General features: G+C 40.6%; 1 protein-coding gene across 3 annotated transcripts in view; it reads left to right on the top strand.

Annotated features, from left to right (window-relative positions):
• The first annotated feature begins 380 nt into the window (after positions 1 to 380).
• The window catches only part of PIK3CG (phosphatidylinositol-4,5-bisphosphate 3-kinase catalytic subunit gamma), a 37045-nt gene continuing 10415 nt past the window's right edge, over positions 381 to 27010 (top strand). Inside the window, exons 1-8 of one of the 3 annotated variants that reach the window (XM_083805177.1) lie at positions 381 to 522; positions 7086 to 9101; positions 13412 to 13477; positions 13576 to 13801; positions 17041 to 17144; positions 19425 to 19571; positions 20308 to 20398; positions 24418 to 24548. In XM_083805177.1, coding sequence (XP_083661303.1) covers positions 7098 to 9101; positions 13412 to 13477; positions 13576 to 13801; positions 17041 to 17144; positions 19425 to 19571; positions 20308 to 20398; positions 24418 to 24548 — 2769 coding nt within the window. In that variant the 5' untranslated portion in view covers positions 381 to 522; positions 7086 to 7097. Of the gene's footprint in view, positions 523 to 594; positions 828 to 4160; positions 5800 to 7085; positions 9102 to 13411; positions 13478 to 13575; positions 13802 to 17040; positions 17145 to 19424; positions 19572 to 20307; positions 20399 to 24417; positions 24549 to 27010 lie in introns of those variants that run through there. The other 2 variants (XM_083805175.1, XM_083805176.1) reach the window with 2 other exon arrangements.

Consider the following 27010-nt stretch of genomic DNA (forward strand, 5'->3'; position numbering starts at 1 on the left):
GGTTGTGACGGGGTGCTGTTTGTTTGAGTTGGAAGTGAACGGTTATGCCTGTGCTGCATTTTGAGTCCTGGCTCTGGAAGGCTGATGAATTAATACTCCTGCTGCGGGCAGCCTTGGCAAGGCCGTAGCTGGAGTACTACGATGTCCAGTTCAGAGCAGCGCCTTCCAAAGCCGATGCGGCCCCTTTGGCAGGAGCCCAGGGGCAGGCTACAGGAATCGCCAGGGGGCTGAGGAAGACGACCAAAAGGCAGAGAGACAGGGCTAAGGGGCCTGGAGATGAGAGGCTAGCAGAAAAGCAAGAATCCAGCGCCTTCAAATAAAAAGTAGCTGGAAAAAAAGGAGAAAAAAAAAAAAAAAGAGGGGGTGTGAGGGGATAAGACAAGTAAGAGGCTAATCCTGCAAAAGTAGACATCTAATCAGACAGCATGAAAGCCTTTCCGAAGGAGAAGGCCACGGAGCAGTGGAGCAGACCACCAGACCACCATCGCCAGGGCTTTTCGAGGACAGCCCAGGCAAGCCCCGGTAAGGACCAGCCTCGTCCTCGCCTCGGTGTGCGGGACGGGACGGGACGGGACGGGACGGGACGGGACGGGACGGGACGGGACGGGGAACCCGCAGAGCCCGGGGCCGGGGCCGGGGCCGGGGCCGGGCCGAGCGGGGCGGGGAGGCCCCAGCGCCGGTTCCCTCTTCGTCCGCCGTGTGATTGGCGGCGGCTCCGGAGCTGCCTCCCGCCGGCCATGGAGCCTCCCGCCCGGCCGCCGGCCCGCTCCGCTTCCCGCTGAGAGGAAAGCACCTGCGCGGAGCCCGGCCGCGGCCCCGCCGCTGCGGTGAGTAGCTCCGTCCCGGGGGGCGCCGCCGGACCCTGCCCCAGGCCGGCGCTGCCCGCCGCGGCCGAGCCTCGCAGGGGACCGGCGGGGTCTCGCAGCTCCGCGGCCCGGCCCTGCCCGGCCCCCGGAGGTGGCGGCGGTGGAGGTGGCGGCCGCGGGGTTTGCCCCGCTCGCAGCAGCGGCCCCCGCGGGCGCACGGCGCCGGCCGCCATCTCAGGGCGGGGGCCCCGCTCCGCCCGGGGCCGGGGGAAGGCGCAGCCCCGGGGCGCAGGGGAGGCTCCTGGCCCCGAGACCCCCTGCAGAGGGTGTGGGGAGTCGTCAGCCGGCGTCTCAGCCTCCCAGGGAAGGGCTGAGTCAGCCTTAGGTCGGCTGGGGCTTCGCTCGTCGCGGCCTTGGTCGTGGCCCAAAGAGGAGTCACAGGTTTGATGCTAAGCCTGCTAAAAACAGCTGTTCATACGCTGAACCGAGCAGTGCGAGCTGAACGAGGCTGTTCCCGCTGGTCTTAAGATCTTGAGTCAGCTCTACTGCGACGCAGCTCCTAGACAATAAATAACTGTATTTCCTCATCCGACAAATAAGAATCTCTCGTGTCTACCCGGCTCGTGTAGACCATAAAACCTTCCCTGACCAAAAAAATGTCTGAAGGCGTCACTTAGGGCGTTCAGGAGTTGGATTTTGGTGTAAAAAATCAGATCATGCAGTTAAAGATCGGTATTTGGAAAAATGAGCACAACTTTAAAGGATAGGCTGCATCCTAACAGGGTCACTGCAGGAACCATAGCTGTGGTCTCTGTGCTTTCGGGCTCCGTAAAGTACTGGTTTAAAGCTGGATCACCTGTCACGTACACAACCAGAACTCTGCCAAACTCCCTATCCGAATTTTTGGAACCAGCTGGAAGTTTTTGTTTGATTTGGGGTATCTATCCCAAGTAGATACCTTTAGAAGAAACCGAAGTATGCAGAGGTTTGTAGTGCAGATAGGGGGGTCCTGAAAATATTACGGCCATAGCGATATTGCAGTCTGCTTCCCTGTACAGACTTCTGACAGAGGTGTTAAGGTGTGTCTGCTGATTAGTATACTTTCTGATGAAGAACACGACTGTATTATTGTTGAAGTTTACTAGCTAATGGGAACCTGCATTGTTTCAGTTCCCTTGAAAGTTAGTAGTTGCTAGCGGATTTGACAAAAAAAACTAAGCAAAACAGTTTTTGTAGTTGTGTTTATGCTTAATGTGTTAGTGCTGTGTGCTGTCTGTGTAGTTTGGGGCTGCATCATAATACATACATTAGGGAGATAAATTTTACTATTATCTAGCAAATGCAAAGCAGTCTCCTACAGAACAATGCTGGCAAGTAGATGTAATTTGTTACTTGGAAACCTTTGGGTCATGTCATTTTCTGCGTTTATCTTGAAAACTAGCTTTATCTGAAAGCGTGAATGTAAATGGATTATTATTATATTTGCATAACGTGTGCATGAGGTAATTCTTTCTCTGATAGCGCCTATTTTCTTGTAAGTTATATTGTCTGGGAAGGAGTTAACACTAAAATCAAAACACTAATTTCTGTTTTTCACATGGTGGATTAAACCACAAGCAGAAACTAGTAAGAAAAAAAAAAAGCATTTGAGTAACTAGTAAAGAATAAACAACTAGTAAAAATCTAACGCAATCCTAACCAGGCATTGAAGTTTGAAAGATCCATTGATTTAAAAAAAAAAAAAATTTGGTAGCAGAATGTATGAAGTAACCCACGATAATACCACATTGTCTTTTTAAAGCACATTTCAACCAGTGTTATCAAATCACTTAACAAGTTTATTCATGAATTTATCTCCTAATCCCGCTGCGAATGTTTCAGTCTTGGTTACCCTGACCAGCGCTGGTTCCATTCCCCTCCCTTCTTTTCCCTTCCCTGCCCTACCACTCCTGCAAGTGATGAGTAAGATCAAGGAACTGATCCAGCTGAAAATTAACCAATTTTTTCTGTTGCCGCTGTGATCAGTTTGCTGAGCTGAGTGGTGAGATAGGACCGTGATGGGAGACGAAGGCGAGCCTGTTTGCTTTTCTTTGTTACCTTTTACAGGCCCACCTCCTCCCGCTCCATTGCACCCCATCAGGATTCACGGGCCAGCGGTGGGACACTTCTCCTGATACAGGGAAATTCAAAATTGTGGAGGCTTGTAAGAATTTGAAAAAAAAAAAAAAAAAAGAGTTGATTTTTTAAAATCTTTTTCTTGGTGTTGTTGCAATAGGCATATGCAAAAGTCAATACTGGAAGTAATGCGTCGGCATGACAAAGGTTTTAGGAAGTTATTTTAAATGATTTTCAGTTATAAAAGTTTTCTGACGCATATGAATGAGGAAATACATTTGGGCCTTGCCCACACATGGATTAGCAAGAAATAGGTACGATTTTGGCGTCACTGTAAGAATGGGGACTCTTTTCTGTCTGTCATTGCAGAGACAGAGGTTAGAGATGGTCACCGGTCTGACAGGGACAGAGGTTAGAGATGGCCACTGGTCCAAAAACTGGCTTCTGAAGCTCACGAAGAAGGTTCAGAGCTGGACTGGGGATGGTGCTGGACGTCTAGATTGGACTAGACACGGCAGGTCACGATCCAAATGAATGTGGGAGAAGAGCATCTTGTATGGGCAGTTGCACAAGCATCACACGTTTTGCATTGTAGCTGATGCAGTTTGCTGGGAATATCTCATCCTCTCACAGTATTGCTCTCCTGGACTTTTTAAGTGGATGAAACTGTCAAATAATTAGAGCAGATGAGCAGCGTACAGGGTAATTCTCTGCTGCCTGAGGTAGAGATGCTTCATTTGAACATCTTGATAGTCATGATCAATGGAGAAGAACTAGAACAGTTTAGCAGGAGATGGAATATATCTGTATATGTGTTTGATAAGTTCTTCCTTATGTGCATGTCATATGGTGGCAAAATTAGGACATTTTAAACAGGCTTTCTGTCCTAGGTCTGGCAAAAAGCCTACGAAACTGTAACAAGTCTAGTTTTACTTGAAAGGTCAGCACAGGGACTGCTGGAATGAGAGGTATTTGTGATAAAACTATGTTACCTCTTGGCATGAAAAGTCATGCTGCTGGTAGCTTATGTTTAAATGAAGAAACCTACATGAAATTCCTGACTGTATTATGCGTTTTAGATATTATACTTCAAAATACAGACTCTACAAGAGTGCTGCAAAGTCAGGGAATGTCAAAACATAGGTTTTGCAAACCCATTTCCCCCTTCAACATTGCTCCATTTCTTTTCCTACACCTCCAGCTCCATTTCCTTTGTATTTCATACTGGCTGCTCCTTCTCCTCCACCATCCTGGGCATTGCTGTTGAGACTGAAAGGTGAGTGCTCAAGTTTTCCAGCACCATGCACATTTTTTCAGCCAGGAGGCACAGTGGGGAGGAAAGTCATATGCGGTGCTGGGATCCTGCGGAGGCTGCAGCTGATGAAAGCTAATGGGCTGCACGTGCCCAAATGATGAGTTCTGGAGATGTTTTTGCCTAAACTGGTAGATCTCGTGGCAGTGGCAAAACATCCAGGGCACCTTCGCAAGTTCCTTGAGAAATTTCAAATAATGACTCCAGAACATAAAGGTAGCTGGGACAGGGTGTGTTTTCCCCAAACTCACTTCCAGAAATATTGTAGAAAAGAAAATATAATCTCTAAAAAGAAATCAGTCTTAGCTGCCAAGCAAAACAGTGCTAGAAGTAAGAAGAGTTACGTACTCTGGAGAGTATTTTCTTTTCTTAACCTTGGCAAAGTGGTAATTTCAGAGGTTGTGCACGGCACATTAGAGGTGGTAAGAAGCTATCAGATTTTTTTTGCCTATACAGAGGGAGTTGTTTTTTTCTTTTTAGTAAGGGTGGTGTCTAATGAGATAAAAAGTGTATCGTAAAAAAAAAAATAAAAGACACCATCACTTCACTGTTGCTAAAATATCTTTCAGTTGTCTTGTATTTTTTTCTTTTTCTTAAAGTCATCATTTTTGTAGCATGCATTTACTTATTGCTCTTCAAAATAGTCACTATTTCTCTGGAAAAATCATAGGGAAAAGAGTAAGATTGGAGTTTTTTCTGTCTTTCCTTTCTGATTTGAAATTGCTTTTCCAAATCCTTTCCTGTAGGGATTTTTTTTGGCAAAGGAACAGCTCTTCATGTTGTAGTTCATCACAAGAATTAAGGTTGAAAGTCCATAATTTAAATTCTTTCCAAATCTTACGTCATAATTTCCAATGGGTTTCACTGGGTGTTTGTAATCATAACGGGATGAGTTAAAGTACGCGGAGGAAGATTGCCCAGTGGTTCTGTCAATGAGGGGCTACCATGCAAGATCCTGGGAATATACCATCTTCATGTGATGTTTGTACAAAGATTGGCTTAAAAAACTGTAAATAATTTAAGTTGGGAATCCTCAAAGGCCCTCAAGGACCACCATGCAAATAAAAATAAGGAAACATTGCAAATTGCTTTCTGTTATCTAGTATTATTTATTCGACTCTTGTAATGTAGTTAGGTTTCCTAAAATATATTTTATCCTCACACTATTTTAAAAATGTTTTATTTAGATTCATCAGTTTTACCACCCAAATTATTTTTAGCAGTCTGTGCCCGTGCTAAAGACAGGCTGTAAGCATGTCTTGTATGCATGTGTGTTAAAATTAAATTGCTATACTGCAAATGTATTTTTACTGTTGTAACAGGAAAAGCATTCTGACTTTTTTAAAAAATGAGCAATCGTATGTATAATCAACTTGGTTAAAACTTCCTTCCTGGTAAGTGCAGCACTTCCTTTGCATCTGGATAGGAGGGCGAGCAAGAAAAGCAGAACAGCTTAAACAAAGAATTTTTTGTGTGAATGATCTTCCTTTAAAAAAAAAAAAAAGGAACTTCAGAAATTAAACAAATGAGTCGTCTTCAGCAATTCAGCCTTTATTTGATAAGCAGGTAATATTTCCTTGTGTTTTGTTAGTGATAAAGGTGGTGTCCACAGTTGTTTGCTTTCCGGGACTTGAAAAAATAATTTTCGTTAGCAGGTTATATTGTTTCAGTTTAAGATATTTTTATCTTCTTGTTCTGTTATCTGCTAGGGCATCGTTACGATGGCGTATTTGAGTTTTTGCAGCAGTTAGAGGAAGATTTTTTGTAAAAAACGTTATCTGAAAAAGATGTTCATGTATCGCTGTAACTTAACTTTACTCAGCTTGTGCGAGTGCATCCGACCAACGCTGCCTTCCTCTCCCAGGCTCTTGGTGAATAACTTCCACTTTAATATTGTTTAATAGAGATTAACAGTGAACTTTTTTTTTTTACTGAAACCCAATACGGTAAACTACTGACATTCAAAATAGTTTTACAGCTGGTTTAGGTGTGATGGGATGCATAGGGTAATAAAATGTCATAGAATCATAGAATGGGTTGAGTTGGAAAGCACCTTAAAATCATCTAGTTCCAACCCTCCCCTTAAGAGTTTTTTCTTCTGAAACAAAGTTATAGTTTATAATCAAAGTCCTAGCTTTTGAAATGGTTGGGTGTTACCAGTCTGGTGAATTGATTTATTTTTAAAAAGCACATCTAAGGACGCTAGGCGTAAATTTAGATGCATATTAAATAATTGTCTGAAGAACTAGACTTTTGAATCTTAAGGGATTTTTTGGGGTGTAAATCCTTATTCCTCATCACTAAGAAGAGAGGCAGAGGAAAATGGGAGTAGGCTCACTTCTGTCCAGTCTGCAAATGAAGTGTTTGGTTTGTTCATTTCAGCCTTTCCTAGAGCTTGGTAGGATAGTGTTGTGCTCGGACACATTAATGTGTCCTTTGATTTCTATGAAAATCCACTTATGTTAATACCAACAACATCAAAACAGGAGAAGCAGCAGAAGAATCAATTTGATTAAAGAGAAGCAAGAGCAAGTCAGTATGGCAGAAATATACAGTCAGACCGCTTATTCTTAGTGAAATCTGGAAAGGCTGTTTAAAAGCTCTATTTCAATTACTTAATCATTGTTTTTTTTTTAATATATTTGGTTTTGAATTGAATAGATTACGTCTGGAGTGGTTTATATAAATCAAGTTTTTATGACCAGAAATTAAGAGGAAGAGGAAACCTAAAAAACACACAGCAGGATTTGGACTGGCCTGTGATTTTAATTACAAAGAATTAAAAAGAAAAAAGAAAACAGTAAAGAAAGATGTAGATGAGAAAATAATCAAATATTCCTATGTTTTGCTAGATTTCTTCTGGCATGGAGTTGGGGGATTATGAACAGCCTGTTGTTATGAGAGAGGAAAACAAACGAAGGAGAAGAAGAATGAAACCTTATTGTACATCAAGTAATTTGTCTTCAATGGAACTGATAGCCATTGAGTTCATTTTACCTACAAGCAATAAACATACTAAAATACCGGAAATGATGTTACTCGAAATAGCTGGAAACTGTACAGTTGAGCAAATGAAAGCACAGATTTGGATGCGTGCAATAGAGATGAGCCAAACCACAGACTTCTACCATGCATTCACCCCGGATCAGTTCATTCTCCAGTATCAGAAGAAGGGGCAATGGTATGAAATTTATGATAAGCATCAAGTATTACAGACCTTAGACTGCATACTGTACTGGAAAGTGTTACAGAAGAAGGTAGGCAAGATATACGTTGTCCAGAAACAAAAACCATCAGAAGAAGTTCAGGAATTTCAGCGGCAGCTTAACAATTTAATTGGGTATGATGTTACCGACGTGAGCAACGTGCATGATGATGAACTAGAATTTACCCGCCGCAGATTAGTCACTCCACGAATGATAGAGGTAGCCTGCAGGGATCCTAAATTGTATGCGATGCACCCATGGACTACATCTAAGCCACTCCCAGAATATTTGTTTAAGAAGATCACTAATAATAACATTTTCATAATCATACATAGAGGAACAACTAGCCAAAAAATTAAAGTGTCAATAGATGACACTCCAGATATGATTCTCCATAGCTTTTTCACAAAAATGGCAAAGAAGAAATCTTTGATGGATATTCCTGAAGATCACAGCGAACTGGATTTCGTTCTCAGGATTTGTGGCAGGGATGAGTACATTACTGGAGAGACACCAATCAAAGATTTTCACTGGATAAGACAATGCCTTAAGAATGGGGAAGAAATCCACTTGGTGTTAGACAACCCCCCCGACCCAAGCGAGGATGAGGTTCAGAAGGAGGAGTGGCCATTGGTGGATGACTGTACAGGAGTTACAGGGTATCATGAGCAATTGACGATAGACGGAAAAGATCACGAGAGGGTCTTCACTATCTCTTTGTGGGATTGTAACAGGAAATTTAGGGTGAAAATAATTGGCATTGATATCCCAGTTTTACCAAGAAATACTGATCTTACGGTGTTTGTTGAGGCTAACATTCAACACGGGCAACAGCTCCTTTCGCAGAGGAGGACTTCCTCGAAGCCTTTTACTGAGGAGGTTCTGTGGAATATCTGGTTGGAGTTTGATATCAAAATCAAGGATTTGCCTAAGGGAGCACTCCTGAATCTTCAGATATACTGTGGTAAAGCACAGGGATTGTCCACAAAGACGAACCTTCAGTCTCATGACTCCCCCAACTCCGATTCGAAATGCAAAACCCAGCTTCTCTATTATGTAAATCTTCTGCTGATAGATCACCGTTTCCTGCTACGAAGTGGGGAGTATGTGCTCCACATGTGGAAAATCCCAGGCAAGGGGGAAGAACAAGGAAGTATCAATGCAGACAAACTCACATCGGCAACTAATCCAGATAAAGAAAACTCCATGGCCATCTCTATTGTGCTGGACAAGTATTGTCACCCAATTGCCTTGCCCAAGCACAGGATAACATCTGACTCCCAAGGGGACAGGACTCGAGCTGAAATGCCCAACCAGCTTCGCAAGCAACTTGAAGAGATCATCGCAACTGACCCGCTTAACCCACTTTCTCCGGAGGACAAAGAACTGTTGTGGCACTTTAGATACGAAAGCATAAAGCACCCCAAGGCGTATCCTAAGCTGCTTAGCTCTGTCAAATGGGGACAACAAGAAATAGTGGCCAAAACGTACCAGTTGCTAGCTAAAAAGGAGGCGTGGGATCAAAGCACTTTAGATGTTGGACTGACAATGCAACTTCTGGACTGTAACTTTTCTGATGAAAATGTACGAGCAATGGCAGTTCAAAAACTGGAAAGTTTAGAAGATGATGATGTTCTTCATTATCTTTTGCAACTTGTGCAGGTAAGGGGTATTTGCATTCTTGATCTCTGGCTTCTGAGAATATTTGCATTACCACATAACCATTCCCATGCCTGCAAGTGGCCCTGGTTTTGAAGTCTTTGGTCTTTAATCAAAGCAGTGGTACTAACCAAATTAACCCAAAACATACCTTCCACTTTCATCTTTTGTCTATGTTATTAGTTTTGTAGCACCATTGCCTCGTGTCTACAACAGTGTGTTTTTCTGAAAATTGTCAGCGTTGGCATATGTTGGGAGGAAATCCCAACTGCTCTCTAACCCTGGTCATGTCAGGTCTGAATCCCACAGCACTGACAAACTGTTGATCAGCTTTACCAATTTCTAGAGAGAAAGTAGAGACAAAGAAAGCAAAAGCAGATGTTCACACAGTGAAGGCAAAATAAAAAACAGGTTGGATTTTAGGTCAAGAATGACAGTGTAGTTACGTAATATGTGGCAATGGTCTTGGTCTGTTAAGGGGGGAAAATTTATTTAGAAGGTTCTAAACAATTTTTACTGTAAATGAAAGGATGTTATGTCTCCATACATAAAATTAATTCATTCTGGGAAGTTGCGTGAAAAAAAATGTTTTTAATGGAAATGAGTCACCACTGTATTTATTTGCAGTGCTTTGTGTGCGATCTGCTAGATGAAATGCCTGGAAAGTTTATAGCAGTTATCCAAGCAAATTGGTCGGTTTGTTTTCAACAAAGTGGTGCTGGAGCTGGGCAGGCTGTCAGCGGCGAAGTCGAGTCTGATGGCTGATGAAAGGTGTAACCCCGCAGCCCTTCGTGGTAAACGCGTCCCCTGGAGCACGGCGGCTCCGCAGGCTTCCCAGAGCTGACAGGTCTCTGGTTCGCATGGAAGGGCTGTCAGCCTGCAGAGCAGGAAATACTTTTTTTTTTTAAAGAATCAGAGGGCAGAATTGGCATTTAAAAAAAAAAAAAGGGAAATGCTGCAGCCTGAGAACCTGTGGGATGGGGCTTTTAATTTATGTGTGCTCCGAGAGAGCCCTGGTTACTGCGAAAATGCAGTTAGGTTTTCAGACTTTGCTGCACATCAGTAATGCTTTAAACAAGCCTTTTTAGCCTTGTCTTCGCTTGTCTGAAGATTAGGCTCCCCAGGCAGAATTTATGCACTTATGCATTAACCAAAGGAACCGCTGTGGTTACCTCATTGGACCTCCCACGGAGCTGCTGCTATATATATGCTTGGCTGCAAGGTTTGCAGTCTACGTGTGGCTCAGCAATTTTATTCGCTTTTGTATCCAAATGAGGGGTTTGGGATGGTGATTGGTTCATATCAAAGTGCCTAAGAGAAGGGGGGGTTGGAAATAATCTTTTTTAATGTGTTTTTTTAAATGATTTGCTTTCAGGAAATACAATTCTGGAGAGTTTTAAAGAGAATCTCTCTCTCTAACAGTAAATTAAATTAGCGTAGCATGAAGTCATAGTAGTTTAATGTTACAGTGCCACTTTCAGTGAGAAACTTATCATGAAATTAAAATACTGTCATCCCCAAAAGGGAAAAAATTACTAGTTCCCAACTTTCATCTCTCAGCTGCTCTCTTGTCTTTTCTTCCGTAGCTAATTACAGAGCACAGGCCTTCAGCACCCTGCAGCAGAGCATTGATACCACAGCATATTTGAAAATCCACGCTTTTCAGAGAATGAATGAATGTTAGGCATTCCTCTGCTCTGATAGACACATCCAAGATGTCTCTTCTGAAACTGGTCATCACTTTCCACATGCGTGCCTTTGTGAAAGCTTTATGGCTTATGTCACTGAGCACAGGATATTCCCATCCTACCTCCCAGCGCTGCTAGAAATCAAACATTTTATTTACCAACCAGCTTATCCCAAACAGAAGTAGTCATGCCCTAAATAAATCCACTGAACTTCCTATAAAGGTCTGTGGTTCTCTGTGCAGTTGATAAAACATGGTTGGGATAGTTAAAATACAGCAAAATCAATTGAAAAACAAATACCAACAAAAAAAGATTGAACTGCTTGTATATGGCAGTGAGTAAAGGTTTTCTGTTGGTGAATCGACAAGGCATTGACATGCAGGGACCTGATGAAATGCTAGCAGACTTGTTTTTAATGGCTACCTTTTATTATTGGTATTCAAATGTTGATAATTGCCTCTGTGAAGAAAAAAAGAAAGATTTGATTGATATGTTAAAATAATTATTTCTAAAACACAAGCGTAATAAGGATAGTCATAATACATTTTTCTAGTATTCTTTTATGTTAAAATACATTTACAACCTTAATATAAGGAGGTCTTGTTTGGAAACAATGGCTGGTTGTTTGGCTGTATTTCATTCTGAAGTTGTTTTTCAGGGATATGCACTACGATCATTCAGCAAAACGTATACCAGAATGAGGTTTGTGATAGCCTTTCTTGGACCTGTAAGCAAATCCATCTGAATTTATGCAATAATCATTGCTTTTGGGTGCCTTATTGCAGTGAAAAGATTTTTTTATTAAAAAAAAACCAAAAACAACAACAACACAGAAACAGCCTCATAGCCATAATCTCACAGACAAAGTAAAAGGTTGTATATATCTTATAATCAATTTATGCTTGTGAGCTCTCATTATCTTTCCTAAATAAGATGTTGTTGCTTGGGGAAATAAAACAGTATTGCAGAGATGGTCAAGACAGTTCTTGCAGAATTATGAGACTCTTGAAGGGCAAGTCTGGTGCTTGGCTTTCTTGAATGTCATTTAGCAGCTGGAAGGAACAAGTCTTCACAGCTTTTTATGGGTTGCTTCATTCTAGAAGGTTGACTGAAAAAGCTTGATTTTTTTTTTCCTCTTGAATAAACCCACAAAAATATTTACATTTCAGAAATAGTGTTGATATTTTAATACTACTAATAAAAATACAGCTGTGTGCTGCGGTACTTTTAAGAGTTCATAGGACACTGTGACTTGTTTGATGAATTTTGTAGGCCTCTCTTGGTGCCTTGGTTGCTTCTTTGCAAGCTGTAGAGCAGAGTGGTCTTGAAAGAGCCATTATATTGCGTTGAATAGCTATCGCTAGACGTTGGCATACTTTGATGCTTCTGAAAGCTGAGCATAGGACACGCACCAGGCTCTCTGCACATCCCTTTGTCCTTAATCTCCCTGCTTCCTGGCTCGCTGTTTCCAGAACCTGAAGCCATTCACCAACCACCTCTCACCACGTGAGGGATTTTGTGACTGTTCAGAGATTGTTTGCTTCTTATTTCCCTTTTTGTGTCACAGGATGTACATGCCTACCTTTCTTCCCCATTAGCCTTAATATGATCCTCCTTGGATCTTGACTCCTTAGGTCAACAGGAAAGAAGCTGCTGGAAAACCCACTTGAAGTGGACAAGTTCCCCACCGCAGCCCAGTGCCTGAACATGTGATGGGCGTCTTTTCTTTTTTTGTAGACACTTGGTTATTGTGGTGAGGGTGAGAATAACAGTAAAAAAACATTCCAGTCCTGAGACTTCAAAAAAGTTGTTGATTTCTTGTTTCCACCCTGTTTTGGCAGCAGCATTGAAATATCTGCGGGCTTGGGTGGAAGGGAGTGGCTGTTGGAAGAGAAAAAAGGTCTGTGTTCATAGAGTCATTAAAAAAAAAAAAAAAAGCTCTGGTGAAGTCTTCCTCTTAGTTGTACTCCACCAGAATAGGGTATGTATCAGAGCCTTCCTTCCATTGTGGGGTTCGTTAGGGACTGAAGGGCAGAGGGCCTGAGATGAGGTGCGCTGAAAAGCTGCTCCTGCATCCTCTGCTGCTGCTGTTAGTGCTGGGGATCACAGCCACAAACCCTAGTGCCTGAGTCCTGACATGGTGGATTTAGTCAAAAAAATGGTGCTTCCAAATGGAAAAATTTAATTAAAGAATGATTATAAACACATAATTTCATTTGGCAATAATCTTTTCAAGTGCCCTCTGTGTCAGCCAGACTGCAGACTGTTCTGATTTTATTGGTTTTTGCTGTGGCCTGAAGATGGTGTTGGGTTGTTTCACTGGCATTCATGAGCTCAGATTGGTCTCACTGGTTAGCCAGTCCCTGCCTTGCTTTTATTTGTTCCATCAATAACAAATCTGAAAAGAACTTGTTGCAGATAGAAGGCGCTTGCTGAATGAAGCACAAAAAAAAAAAAAAGCATTTATTTGTTCTTCAACATTGTTTTCTCCAAAGGCCTGTTTTATTATAGTTTCTTCTCTTACATCAATGTGTTCTGTATGTCATCTGTAAAGTATTAAATGCAACTATAAAGTGTAAGTGCCTTATATATGTTACTAACATGTCTTCTGTTTGTGTTACTCAGGCTGTGAAATTTGAGCCGTATCATGACAGTGCATTAGCTAGATTTCTGCTAAAACGGGGTTTGAGAGTAAGTACTTTAAAATACAGCCAACTCATGCTAAATTCCTGGCATTATGTCAAGAAATTGTCACGTGTGCTAATTGTAATGTTTTACTTCACCTCTAGAACAAAAGAATCGGTCACTTCTTGTTTTGGTTTTTAAGAAGCGAGATTGCCCAGTCCATGCACTACCAACAGAGATTCGCTGTGATCCTAGAAGCCTATCTTAGGGGCTGTGGAAAAGCAATGCTACATGATTTCATGAAACAGGTTCAAGTAATTGAATTGCTGCATAAAGTCACAATGGAGATAAAATCGGTTTCTGCAGAAAAGTATGATGTCACTTCTCAAGGTATGCACTAACAGGCGTTTCTACATTTGCAATAGTGTTGTTTTTCCCTTTGGGTGTGAAAATATAGACATCAAATTGTACTGTTTATTAAAAAAAATCATGGATAGATGATGCTGTAGATACCTGTCTACATAGACAGTCAAAGGGTGCTGTTATTACTTTTTATAAAATGCCAGTGTAAGTTGATAGTGATTGAACTAATAATACATTTGTTTGCTCTTTCCACCCCAAAAAGGATGAATATTAATATTGTAGAATGTACATTTTCATGCTGCTTTTACTTATCTTCATGAACCTCATGCCATGCAACTGGGAGGTTAAGATCTTGAACATATTCTTTAGTTCAGTGCCAGCACTGAAAAAAGAATCAACCCAGGACACAAACATTAACTGGAAATGAACAAAAAATGACACTTGCCAAGAAACACAGCGTTATCCTAAGCAGTCACTCCAACACCCTTGGCAAGACCATGGAGGAGTTGAGGACAGTCTCTGCTAGGTCACAAAGAAGCTGGTGGATCAGCCATGAATCAGAGCACATCTTTGGTGCTTTGTGATGTGATGAATAGGAGTCCTGTGAGACACAAATGTGGTATTGTTGCTTTCAGTTCCTGTAAGCACTGCTTTGGAAGCAGGGTTTTTTGTTTTGTTTTGTTTTACTGACTTCCTTAAAAGCTTTTTTGTCATCATTCCTGTTAGTTGCTTGGAGCTGGGACTAACTGCATGAGACATATGACAATATTCAAATTCTAAAAGCAGTAGAGAGAGACCAGCTCTTCCTGTGTGTTCAGCCTAGTATGTTCTAGGCCACAAAGTCCTTGGTTCAGAAAGTCATTCCTGCTCTGGTTACGTAGAGGTGGCTGGGGTGGTGGTCAGGATGCAGATGTTCTTGCAGACCTTGTCTGGAGAAGTGAGGCGTCCTCTGAGGAACTGACTGTTGTACTTACTGGCTGTTAGGAGATATTGTTTGGGGTTGGAGATTTCTGTATCAAAAGCATGGTATAAACACAGAGCATTGGGTACTGCCTTTGTTACTAAAATTGTTTATGTCACTTGAAAAAGACACTTCATGAAATCACAAAGAAATTTAAAGGGTAATATTTATTTATTCTTCAATATATATCAGTTACATTGCCACATAATGTGAATTACAAGACTTACTAAATGCATATGAAGTATTCTTTGTAAACAGCACTATAAATTTATCTGAAAGTGCTATATAATCTAAACACATTTGGTCAGATTCGAATGTCTCAGAAAGAAACTTACAGCCTTGCAGATGTACGTCTGTAGCAGCAGTGGTTTCCATAATGCATTATCTGTGAAGGGTATGTGGGAAAAGAAGAAAAGTTTCAAGAGAAAGCAATCACATTAACACCCACCGGATTTTGAAATTAAAGAATCTCTGTATTTAATCTACAGCAGAACAGTTAGAGAAGTCTTACATAATTGACATTTCCACTGAATAAGGCTTTCATTCAGACTGTCCTACTAATGACATATCTGGTTTAATTTATTCTCAGATTACTGAGGATATAATTTTTCCTATAGGCATTCTATACTTCTTAATTTTTTAAAAATGTATTTCCTAAACTTTCTTGTTTAGCTCATTGCTTATTTGCCCTATCGTTTCTAATGCTCTTATTTATTTATATTTTAAGCCTGAATGCTTTAGACTGTTTCATTTCATTCTGTCATGCAGACTCCTCTAATTCTTGTATATATTTTTCTTCCTCAAGTGCTTGTGGATTTTTTTTTAAATTGCTTTTAGGTCTGTGGTACTCCAGTAGCAATCATGCCATCAAACTTTCTTTCACTTTTTGTGTAATCTCTTTGTTTTTAATTAAACATAACAAGTGATAATAAATAAGTTCTTAAGATCATAGTATTACCAGCTTAGATAGGATTGTCTGGTTTCATCACCACTGTATTAGATGATTTGTCTTCCAAGTATGTGCCTTTGCAGCTGTTTCTTTTCTTAAAATGCGTAGTACTTTGTTCTTAAGCTAGGTCAACATTGGAAAATGTTTTAGCAAGTGCTTTCACTTGTGTTTTAAAATCAGCTAATGCCTAATTTTTACTATGAGTTCCTGTATCTTGCTGTCAGATCTTTTTTTTTTTTTTTTACCAGAGTCACATCAATCACCTGGCATTTCTAGGTACTTCTTTTCTAAAAGCATTTAGAATAGGTTTCCCATGTGTATTCTGTGAATTTTCTTGGCTTGACTTTCTTGATTTGATAGCAGCTTTTGAAATGTCATAATTTTGTATATATTAGATATCCAGGTCCATTGCAAGCTTTCTCATTAAAATCTATTTTTTTTGCTTTTTAATTTTTAGCATCAAAAGTTCTTGAACATGTATATTCAGTCTCTACTGTGTAGCTCCAATTTTTTTTGGAGTAGCATTCAGGTATTTCTCCTAACAAAGGGTACTATCCAATGTATTGCTTATATTGCTCATGTCCGTTAGCTGAGATGAGCAAAGTGCATGGTATTATGCATACTGCTTTAAGTTGAAGACTCAAAAGCTTGAGGTTTTATCAATGAAGAGATTCAGTTTGTATGTAAACAAAAAATCTTGTTCATATAAATAAATAAACTGCAAATTTTCTTCTTCCTGGAATGTGAGATTAACAAGGCTACAACAGGAAATCTTGGATGGTAAATTCAGCATCTCTGTAGTTGAATACCTTATGGTTATAGTACACAGTACTCCAAGAATTCAAAAGCCACGAGTCTGGCTATAAGTGCAGTGAGATAGGTCAAAATAATGGAAAATGCAGGGTGCTTTTAGTTGCGTCTTCCTTTTGAGCCTTTGAAGTAGATATATCAATTTTTCTTTGGCAGTTATAAGGTCAAAATATATTTTTGTGTGTTGTGCTGTGTTCTTTTGCTCTTTTTAAATGAAGGGTGACATTTTAATGTAATCTCCTAAACCCTAGAGATAGTCTTCAGAAGAACACCAAGCACTGTGTAGTACTTTCAACACTGTGTAGAGGGCTCATGATTTGTGAGGTGCTTGAAGACTTTAGCATTAAGTGTCTGAAACAGCCCCATTCATAAAGCAAGTTAAAGAGTTTTCCTTCATTCTTCAAATCAGAACATCCTTGAGGAAAGCAATTTAAAACTAAACGGGGACTCTTTTTGTTAAATCGTGTTGCTTAACAAGTTTGATTAGCTATAACCTTTTTCCTTCCACCTTCTGATTTCAATAACTTTTCTTACTTGCAATTGCAGTTATTGCACAGCTTAGACAAAAGCTTGAAAAACTACAGAGCAGCAAACTTCCAGAAAGTTTTAGAGTCCCATATGATCCTGGGCTAAGAGCAGGAGCCCTAGTGGTAAGTAGTACAAATCCTTTTTTGAAAAAGAATCTCCTATCTGCAAGTATGTTTCATTTGGTAAAATTTTTTTTTGCATGAAATATGATATTTCATGGCTTCAGAAGGATTTTATTCCCGTAGCTAATAGCATTTTTCTAAATGTAATTACATGCTACCATGCAGTAAAACAAAAACATCATAGAATCCTAATCATTAAATGTCAATTAAATTGAGGATTTAACCAGGTAACTGACTTCTTTTTACATTAAATACCTGTATAAAACTGTTTCAGTTCACTTCAGGGGCTTTGGGATATTCAGTTTCTGTTCCTACATTTACTTTCTCTGTCTTACCTTAAAGATGTCTCTGACCTTCATATGTCATTAAGGTTTAGGTCCAGACCATGGTCTTACTAGACAAAAATGTTGACCTTAGCTATTTTGATTTTTTCAATATCTATATGTTGATTGTGTTGCTTTTATTAGGATATAAATTAGCATTTTTAGAAACATGTTAAGAAACACTTTTTTTTTTATGTGTTGCTTCCTGCAGTTTTGTGGTGAGATTATGAAGGCTCATGCCTTTGCATGTTTTGCGAAGTTAAAAACATGATTAATAAAACAACAGATGTGTTGTGAAAGTCAATTTGCTCTTGCACCTACTATGCAATGTGAGGTTAGGGTGAAGAAGCACAATGAAGATCTTTGGATTCACTTGATGTGCAGCGAGAGGGAGCCCACAAGCCAGTCACTAGGGTACTCATTTGGGTAACTGATATTATTTCTCCATATCTATCCATGTTTCTGTTAAATAAACCCGTGCCTTTGTGGACAGGCTACAACCTAGTCTATCTTCAGATTGAAAGAGCTGAACACCTCTCAGCTGGGCACGACAGAGGTGCTGTGAGAACAGAAGTCAATTCAAACATTATTTACTTAAGAATATAAAATTTCTGACTTCTTCAAAATCTTAATTTAAATATTATCAATTTTTATACTTGTATACTTTTTTAACTTTTAAACTTCATTTATTTAGCTTTTTAACAAAAAATAGACTTCAAAATAAAACATATTTTCTAGTTTTCCTTCACAATAGGAAGTGTGCAGCCCTACCAGGACCTTCCTAGATACAGGAAGCAATTGATTTACAAAGGAAAGTAGTTATGTCCAAAAATACATAGGCTACAGCCTTTTTTTTTTTCTTCAAACTGTATGAACAGACACATTTGATACAATGAGCTATGTTGGTAACCTTTAATTTCATCTTCATTCTAGCAAGTGTTACTTGTCCGTAAGCTTAAAATCCTCTTAGCCTGAAATTTGAACATTCTAAACCAGATATTAGGAGCAAAATCAGTGTTTCTAGTACATTCAAAGATAAGCATTTCTTTTCTTTAAAAAAAAAAACAAACAAACATGTACAAACTGTTTTATTTCAAATTGCAAGCTCAGAACCTCAATCTACAAAATATGAATATCCCAAAATACTCTTCTTCTGACATTAATTCTGTCAGCTCTCAAGCACTAGTGTACGAATGTTTTTTTAGATGCTTAGATCTAGATTTAGATCCTAGATTTTAGATGCCTTTACTGTACATGGTTGTGTTCCAACAATGATCTAGGAATTCCAGGATAGAAAGTGTTAATACTACATTTGTATTAGACATGATTAGTTGAGAAAACATTTGAAATTATGCAATTTCTGTAGTTTCATTGCTGAACTTCTCAAGATTAAAAATTTAGCAAGCCTAAATGACTGTTTATTCTGTTATTTTATGACTTATTATGTTAAATTACTTTCACAAGTGCCATTTTCCACATAAATTTGACTGAATGATTTGCTTAGGAAATTGAATTAAATCAAGCACTCTGGAATAACCGAGGTGACTAGAAGTCATGAGGGTAGATGATGTGGCAAATTGCATTGGACAACTATTATTTTCCTGGTTTGCAAAGCAGCTCTCAGAGTGCTGTTGGGAAGTTCAATATTTGCCAATTATGTCAGAAGCTTTTATTCCTGGTTCGAAAGTTCTTTCTGTCTGAAGCAGATTTACAAGTTAAATCCAGTTTCAGAGCATCAAGGCATGCTTTTCCCTTTATCATGGAGAGTGTTAAAAGCTTTGCAGGTTCAGTGAGATTTTCTGTGGCAGCCGAGTACCATTCTTTACATGTCATTTCGGTGTGTTTCGTGTGGTATAACAGGTTGGAGGTTTGTGAACTACTCTGTAGCTGACGTATGAAAAGGTTAGCTGTGTTATGTTGGAGTACAATGCCTAGCAATAAATGTGTCTTTTCACAGATAGAAAAATGTAAAGTAATGGCATCTAAGAAGAAGCCCCTGTGGCTTGAGTTTAAATGTGCAGATCCAACTGCTCTATCGAATGAAACCATAGGCATCATCTTCAAACATGGAGATGACCTCCGCCAGGACATGCTTATTTTACAGGTATGATAGCTAAAATGCTGTGCTGTAGGTATAGAGTGAATAATGTGAATATTTAACTGTTGTTTTACTTCTCAGAAACGTACACATTTTCTTTACTGTCCACATAAAATAGGAGGCCGTCTTTCATTTTTTAAACTGTATGACAAGCTGATATTAAACCTGGATCTTCTTTTTTGTACTACAGTGTTTTATGTTACTGCTACCCTGTTTTTTCCTGCCATATGCCATACATACTCCACATTTTAGTGTTTGAGAGAAGGAATCGGTTATTTAGTGCAAGATGGCCTGGTTTTCTGAAGAGTTTTTGTGATTTATTTATGCAATGGGTGAAGTTACAAATGAAAAAGAAATTGGCAGGTACCATTGCTGCAGTAATATTTCATCAATTTTTCTGACAAACTGGCTTGTTAGCACTTTTGGTGATATTTATGGGGGAAAATGGGTGTATTTACTAATGTGTTCAATCTCATATCATGTAGAAATCATACAAGATACTTATTAATACTTTATAAAACGCTAGAGAGTGCTTGAGCATAGGACAGGTTAGGAAATATAAAGCCTGGTTCTGTAAGTGATAATTTTAAATGGCTGCACACTTTCTGTGTTTATCTCTCAAGCTGCAAAATAAGACAAGTTCAGCCCTATCTCAGACGTATGGGTGGTGTTATTTGTGTGAGTAATAAATAATGCCCAAACAACTTGAAATAACTTAGTGGATACATTTTGGTTTTACTAGATTCTTCGAATTATGGAATCCATTTGGGAAGCAGAATCGTTGGACCTCTGTCTGCTACCATATGGCTGTATTTCTACAGGGAACAAAATAGGTATGAGATCATGCTTACTATAATTAGAAATTTAAAATATCGTATATTCATACTTGGTATGAAGAAGTAGTGAAAGTTAATGACTTATTCCAGATGTTTTTTTAATGTAATAATAAGAATGAAGCAGAGAAAAGGGTTAAACTAACAAAACATTTGTGTTTTTTCCTGACCTAAAACTTCATACCCTGTACTACATAGAAGCAACAACATTAGTTAACAGGATGTTCAGTCAGTATTCTTCATTTGGCATTAGGTAACACAGCACAGATCATCTATTTTCTAGAATTTATGCTGGGAGAAATCAAGGAGTTGCTTTTGAAGCTTCCAGGAGGACCACTTGATGGTGTGTAGAGCAGCTTGATCAGCTTGAGAAAAGTCCATTTACACCCAGAAATGCCAAACTGATATATAATTTGTACTTTCTGATGGCTCCAAGCTGACTCGTTGTGATTGAGTTTGCATATATTATGTATCCTAGCACATCCACTTTGTACAGTTTCCTGGTACCCAGATAATACAGAATTGTTTGTAGAGTTAATTTCACTGACCAGTTCCTGAACAATTGGCTGGAGAAAAACCTCCTTGGTGTAGAAAAATTGGCCATGTCCAAATGAAGCTATGGTGCTGAAAAGAATGCTTTGGCAGGTATAAACCATGCATCAGTGAGATGGATTAACAAGTACTGCTCTGCCATTTACTCAAAGCCTGGACATGCGTAAAAATTAGTAAGGTTGTTAACTCCTGTCATCTGTGTAGTTAGCAGTATGATAGTAACTGCATGGATAGATAAAATAATGATAATATAAATTCTGCCACATATCTCCCATGATCTCCAGCTTTTTACTCCTTTTTTCTTTCTACAATATATTTTGCTTTATGGATTGAAGAATGATGAACTGAGTCCCAATAAAATTAAGAATTTTTAATAAATATCTGCAATGTACTTCCTCTCTAAAATACATTGCCACATAAAATTTTTATCATCCTTTCTTTTGGCTTCAAGATTTCTCAGCATTTCAGAGAACCCAAGCTCACTGATAAAATAATTGGTTTCATGACACATAAGAGTTTTCTTTTTCCAATATAAGTGTTTTAAAACTAAATAAATCATATTGATAGAATTCTAATATAGGAAATGGAACACAATATATCAAAATACTAACTACACTTTGACTGTAAATACAGGGAGTTGTGTGTTTGTTTGTTTTTTACCCTTATGTAAGTTGTAAAAAAAAAAAGCTATTTTCTTTTAGATAGATTTCAGGATTTTGTTTAATTTTATTTAAAATCATCCTAAGGGAATGTAACATTGAAATAATTGGGGAAGGTGGAAGGATTCTGCTAGTGATCATAGCATTCTCATATTCAACTTACAGACTTCAGTTTTCTTTCATGAATTCTTAATTGATTCCCCATTCTTTGATCTTTGGTTAGGAAATAATTGTTTGTTTTCCTACTTGCATGGTGGAGATGTAAGAATTTAGCATCCCCCCAGCACCACAGTAGGGGCATGGTTAATCACATAAAGGCTTCTGTTCAGTTTGCTGAGAATACCTGCAGCCTAAATTAGTAATACCCAATCTGGGACACTTTGATGTAGAGCTTATGCTTGTTAAGAACAAAACCAAAGAGTGGTGACATGCAAACATTACTTCATGATACTCGTTTGTGGTTTTCTTCCAAGCTGCTTCTTCCCTACCTCATAATATTTCCATGAAACTTGGGGCATTTTCTGTGTATTTACACAAGGACAATACCACATTTTACACTGAGTATATGGAAACAGCCGAGTGTCTTACAGATTTCCTGACACCTGGCTGGTATCCCCTCCTGAATAGATCTTTCTCAGTCTGCTGAAGACATCTGCATTTAATGCAGTTTGCAGTTCTGGAAACATCTGCCCCCTCCACTGCTGCTGCCAAATAGACCTCAGGGGGAAGAACTTTCTCTTCCATGTATCACCAGTAAAAGATCATACCCTATTATCTCTCCCCTTGACGTTGCCATATGTTCCTGGCTCTGCAGAGCAATTATCACTACTTACTAAGCTGTATCACTGCCAAATTAAAAAAGTTCAAGCTGGCACATAATGTAAAAGTCACCTGCTTTAGTACCACAGATCCCTAGAAACATTGTGGATTCCTCCCAGCTGAATGAAGTTCACTTGAGATCCTCTATCCCAGTAACTGAAGCCTTCTCTAAGACTAACCATACCTACTGAGAGACAGATCTGTATTCAGAGGGATTTGCCAGTAGAGATGTACTATTTCAGCGTTTTTTTTTATTTTTTATTTTTTACCATGGTGCCTTTAAAGTATTTACTCAGGCAGAATAATCACTACAACATTTTGTGTAGGTTTTTTATCAGTCTTTTGGCACTACAGTGGACAATGATCAGTAAAGAGTTTTCATGAGCATCTGCTTTAAAATCTGCAGACTTTTCACACTGCTAATCAATACAGCTTTGCTGGGAGAAGTTGAAAATGAAAATGAACGCAGAAGATGCCTCCTGCAGCAGCTCCACTCCCCTGGAATCAAGAAGCTGTTGACCAGTAGAGGGAGGTTTGTGAGCACAGACGGGGGAAGCCTTTCAACAGCTGGAATGTGATCTGGAGCTCACTGAGGAGGAAAGCAACAGCTTGACAAGCACAAACCAAAATGCAGAGTTTTTTAATTTCGTGGTGGTGGTTTTCGGAGGTCGTATTTCCACAATAGTTTGGTTACAAACAAAACCACGTCTTTTTCATGACAGAGGAAATACCACCAGGGGAGAATTTATTTATGCATGGAAGGCAGAAGAGAATTTATCTATGCATGGAGCAGAAGATTACTATTTTGTTTTTCCGTTACTGAAAAATTTGCACATAATTCAGTACTTGCAAAAGGGTAGGGCTATGAACAGATAGAAATTCATCTGTTTCAGGTAGTCAAACTGAATCCAGATCAGAAACTGCTTTGAGTCACTTCTGAGAGAATGGGATATTTCTGTTGGTTGCTTATCGTTCAGCTGGAACTGACGCCAAGCTTTTACCTAGAAGACTTCGTTGAACTTGAACTGGAGGAAGAAAATATATTTCCAGTCACCAAATAACTTCAACTAAAATCTGACCTTCCCTCATACAGGCATAGAGAATATAAGAGGAGACTGCATATGCTGGTCTTGGCTACAGTGCAGCTTTGTATTGCAGCCTACCTTTCTGCTTTCTCTCTCTAGGGTACCCTTTTCTTGCATGACTTGTTAGTATGAACAGTAAAAGTCCATGTTTCTGCACATATTGCTGTGATGCACTGATTTGCCTTTGTGAGGATCTGTTCCGTTTAGGGACTTTCACCCTTGTCTGCTGTTGACCTTCCCCATGGCCAGTGGGAAAAAGACTGGTTGTTGAATTGTGTTTCTCTGCTGGTGAAGAACAGTGTGTCCTTACTGACTTGGACCAATGTGTAGGCCCCAACAGCATGAGTTTTCCACCAGCAACCCACTGGCACACTGGTATTCCTGAACCTTTTAGAGTATATGCACATGTAAGCTTTAATTGGATTTACAGTGGGAGGGCCCACAATAGCTCTCTCTGCATCACTGCTCCTCCAGTATCACTTTTGTTTCCAGGCTACCCCAACACTGTGGCTTCTCTTCAGCTCCTCAAATCAGTGAAGCTGGGGAGAAGCTTTTCAGAAAGTGGATGGTACCTGGGCTCCGGCAGGGGATCAGGACAGGAGGGGTAGTTCCCCTGCTCAGGAAAAGCCTCATGCAGCCTCATGTACACTCATCGCGTGATTCTTACCATTTTAAAAGGTTTTACATTCTCATGGAAGAGTTTAGGATGCCAGGGTAGTTTGGAGCTCTGGCTGGCTTCAGCTGGGAGTGGGCAAGAACCACTGTTGCTTGTAAAATAAACTGCTGCTCACAAGCAATGAAATTATGCAGTTGATATAAAAAAATACAGTTTATTATTTTGCGTATTGTATATGCTTTGATGTACATTTAATATAAATTCTGGCTTCTCCCTTCCTTTCTGTAGGAATGATCGAAATTGTGAAAGATGCTACAACAATTGCCAAAATCCAGCAGAGTACAGTTGGTAATACCGGTGCGTTTAAGGATGAAATACTAAACCAGTGGCTGAAGGAAAGATGCGTCATTGAGGAGAAGGTGAGTTCTTTGAATTTTTAAACAGGGTGTTGTGGTTTAACCCTTCAGGAAGCTAAGCACAACAGAGCTGTTTGCTTACTCTGCCCCGCAGTGGGATAGAGGAGAGAATCGGGAAAAACACATAAAACTTGTGTGATGAAATGAAGACAGTTTATTAGGAAAGAAAATGAAAGAAAAACAAAACAAAACAAAAAAAAAAAACACAAGTCATGCACAATGCAGTTGCTCACCACTAGCCAACTGATGTCTAGCCACTCCCCAAGCAATGGTAGCCCCCTGCGGCAGACAACTCCCGCAGTTTTATTGCTGAGCATGACATCCATATGGATGTCACGGAATATCCTTTTGGCCGGTTTGGGCCAGCTGTCCTGGTTCTGTTCCCTCCCAGCTCCCTGTGCACGCCCAGCCTCCTCACTGGCAGGGTGATATGAGAAGCCAAAAAGTCCTTGACTTTGTATAAGAATTACTCAGCAACAACTAAAATATTGGTGTGCTGTCAACATTATTTTCCTCCTAAATCTGAAACATGGCACCGTACCAGCTACTATGAAGAAGATTAACTGTACCCCAGCCTAAACCAGGACACAGGGTTTTAAAATGCACCCTACTAATTGAGGGTTCCTAACCATAACACGGTTGTGTTTACGGTTTTGTTACTTAAATGAGTTTGAAAAATCTATTCATTTTCCCTGTGCTCATCTGTGAGTGTCTGTGAAAGAGCCTTCTGCATCCAGCTGGCAGCCGGGCTCCTGAGTAACAAGATGCTTTAGAAATGGCTCCTTTGTCAGTGTTATTTAGAAGTGATACATGAGGAGAAGATTGAAAGGACATCTAGGAGCGCTGAGAGGCAGTGTGGTTTTAGAGTATTTTAAGTACAGGTTTGGGTACTCACAACTCCTTTGTTTAGGAGGCCAATTCCATATTCTTATTCAGTGGATAAGGAGTTGGCTTAAAGGCCGCACCCAGTGAGTTCAGTCAATGGCTCTCTCTCCAGGTGGAGGCCAGGGACCAGCGGTGTCCCTCCGGGGCCTGTCCCGGGACCGGTGCTGTTTAATATCTTTGTCAATGACATAGACAGTGGGATCGAGTGCACGCTCAGCAAGTTTGCAGATGGCACCCAGCTGAGTGGTGCAGTCGATACCCCAGAAGGAAGGGATGCCATCCAAAGGGACCTGGGCAAGCTTGAGAAGTGGGCCCACATGAACCTAATGAGGTTCAACAAGGCCAAGTGCAAGGTGCTGCACCTGGGCAGTGCCAGACATGAGCACAGACTGGGAGAAGAACTCACTGAGAAGGACTCAAGGGTTCTGGTGGATGAGAGGCTCGACACGAGCCAGCAGTGCGTGCCTGCAGCCCAGAAGGCCAACTGCGTCCTGGGCTGCACCAACAGAGGGGTGGCCAGCAGGGGAGGGAGGGGATCGTGCCCCTCTGCTCTGCCCTTGTGAGGCCCCACCGGGAGCCCTGTGTTCAGGTCTGGGGCCCACAGCACAAGAAGGATGTGGGGCTGTTAGAGTGGGTCCAGAGGAGGGCCACGAAGATGATCAGAGGGCTGGAGCACCTCTCCTGTGAAGAAAGGCTAAGAGAGCTGGGGATGTTCAGCCTGGAGAAGAGAAGGCTCCAGGGAGATATTGCAGCTATTCAGTACTTAAAGTGGTCTTATAAATAAGATGGAGAATGACTTTTTGCGCAGGCAGACAAAGACAGAACAAGGGGGAATGGTTTTAAACTAAAAGAGGAGAGATTTAGGTGAGATGTTAGGAGGAAAATCTTCACTCAGAAGGTGTTGGGGCACTGGAACAGTTTGCCCAGAGGAGCTGTGGATGCCCCATTGTGTTTTTACCCAGCTGGGCAGCTGAACTCCACCACAGCCGTTCTCTCACTCTCCCTTCCTAAAGGGAAAGGGGGAGAAAATACGATGCAAAGGGCTCAAGGGTTGAGATAAGGGTGGGGAGATCGCTCAACAATTATTGTCACAGGCAAAACAGACTCAGAGTAGGGAGATTAAGGTAATTTATTACCTGTTACTAACAAGCTAGAGCAGTGAGAAGCTAAAAGCAAACTAAAAACACCTTCCCCCCCCCATCCACTGTCTTCTACATACTCCCCCCAAGCAGCACAGGTGAACAGGGATATGGGGGCTGCGGTCAGTCCCTAACACTTCATCTCCCCCACTCCTTCACGGTCACTCTCTGTCCCTCCTCCACGTGGGGTCCCTCCCACGGGATGCCATCCTTCCCAAACTGATCCTGCAGGGGCTGCCCTCAGGCAGCAGCTCTTCAAGAACTCCTCCCGCGTGGCTCCGTACCACTGGGTCCATCCGTCACCTCCTGCCCACCTTCTGCACTGACCTTGGGGTCTGCAGGGCTGGTTTTCCTCGCTCTCCCAGCTGCTGTTGTGCGGCATTTCTCACCCCCCTCTTCCCCTTATTCTTTCTCAGAAGGTGCGGACAACTGCACGCTTAT

The sequence above is a fragment of the Anser anser genome, assembly GCF_964211835.1.
Source record: "Anser anser genome assembly, chromosome: 1".
Classification (NCBI taxonomy): domain Eukaryota; kingdom Metazoa; phylum Chordata; class Aves; order Anseriformes; family Anatidae; genus Anser; species Anser anser.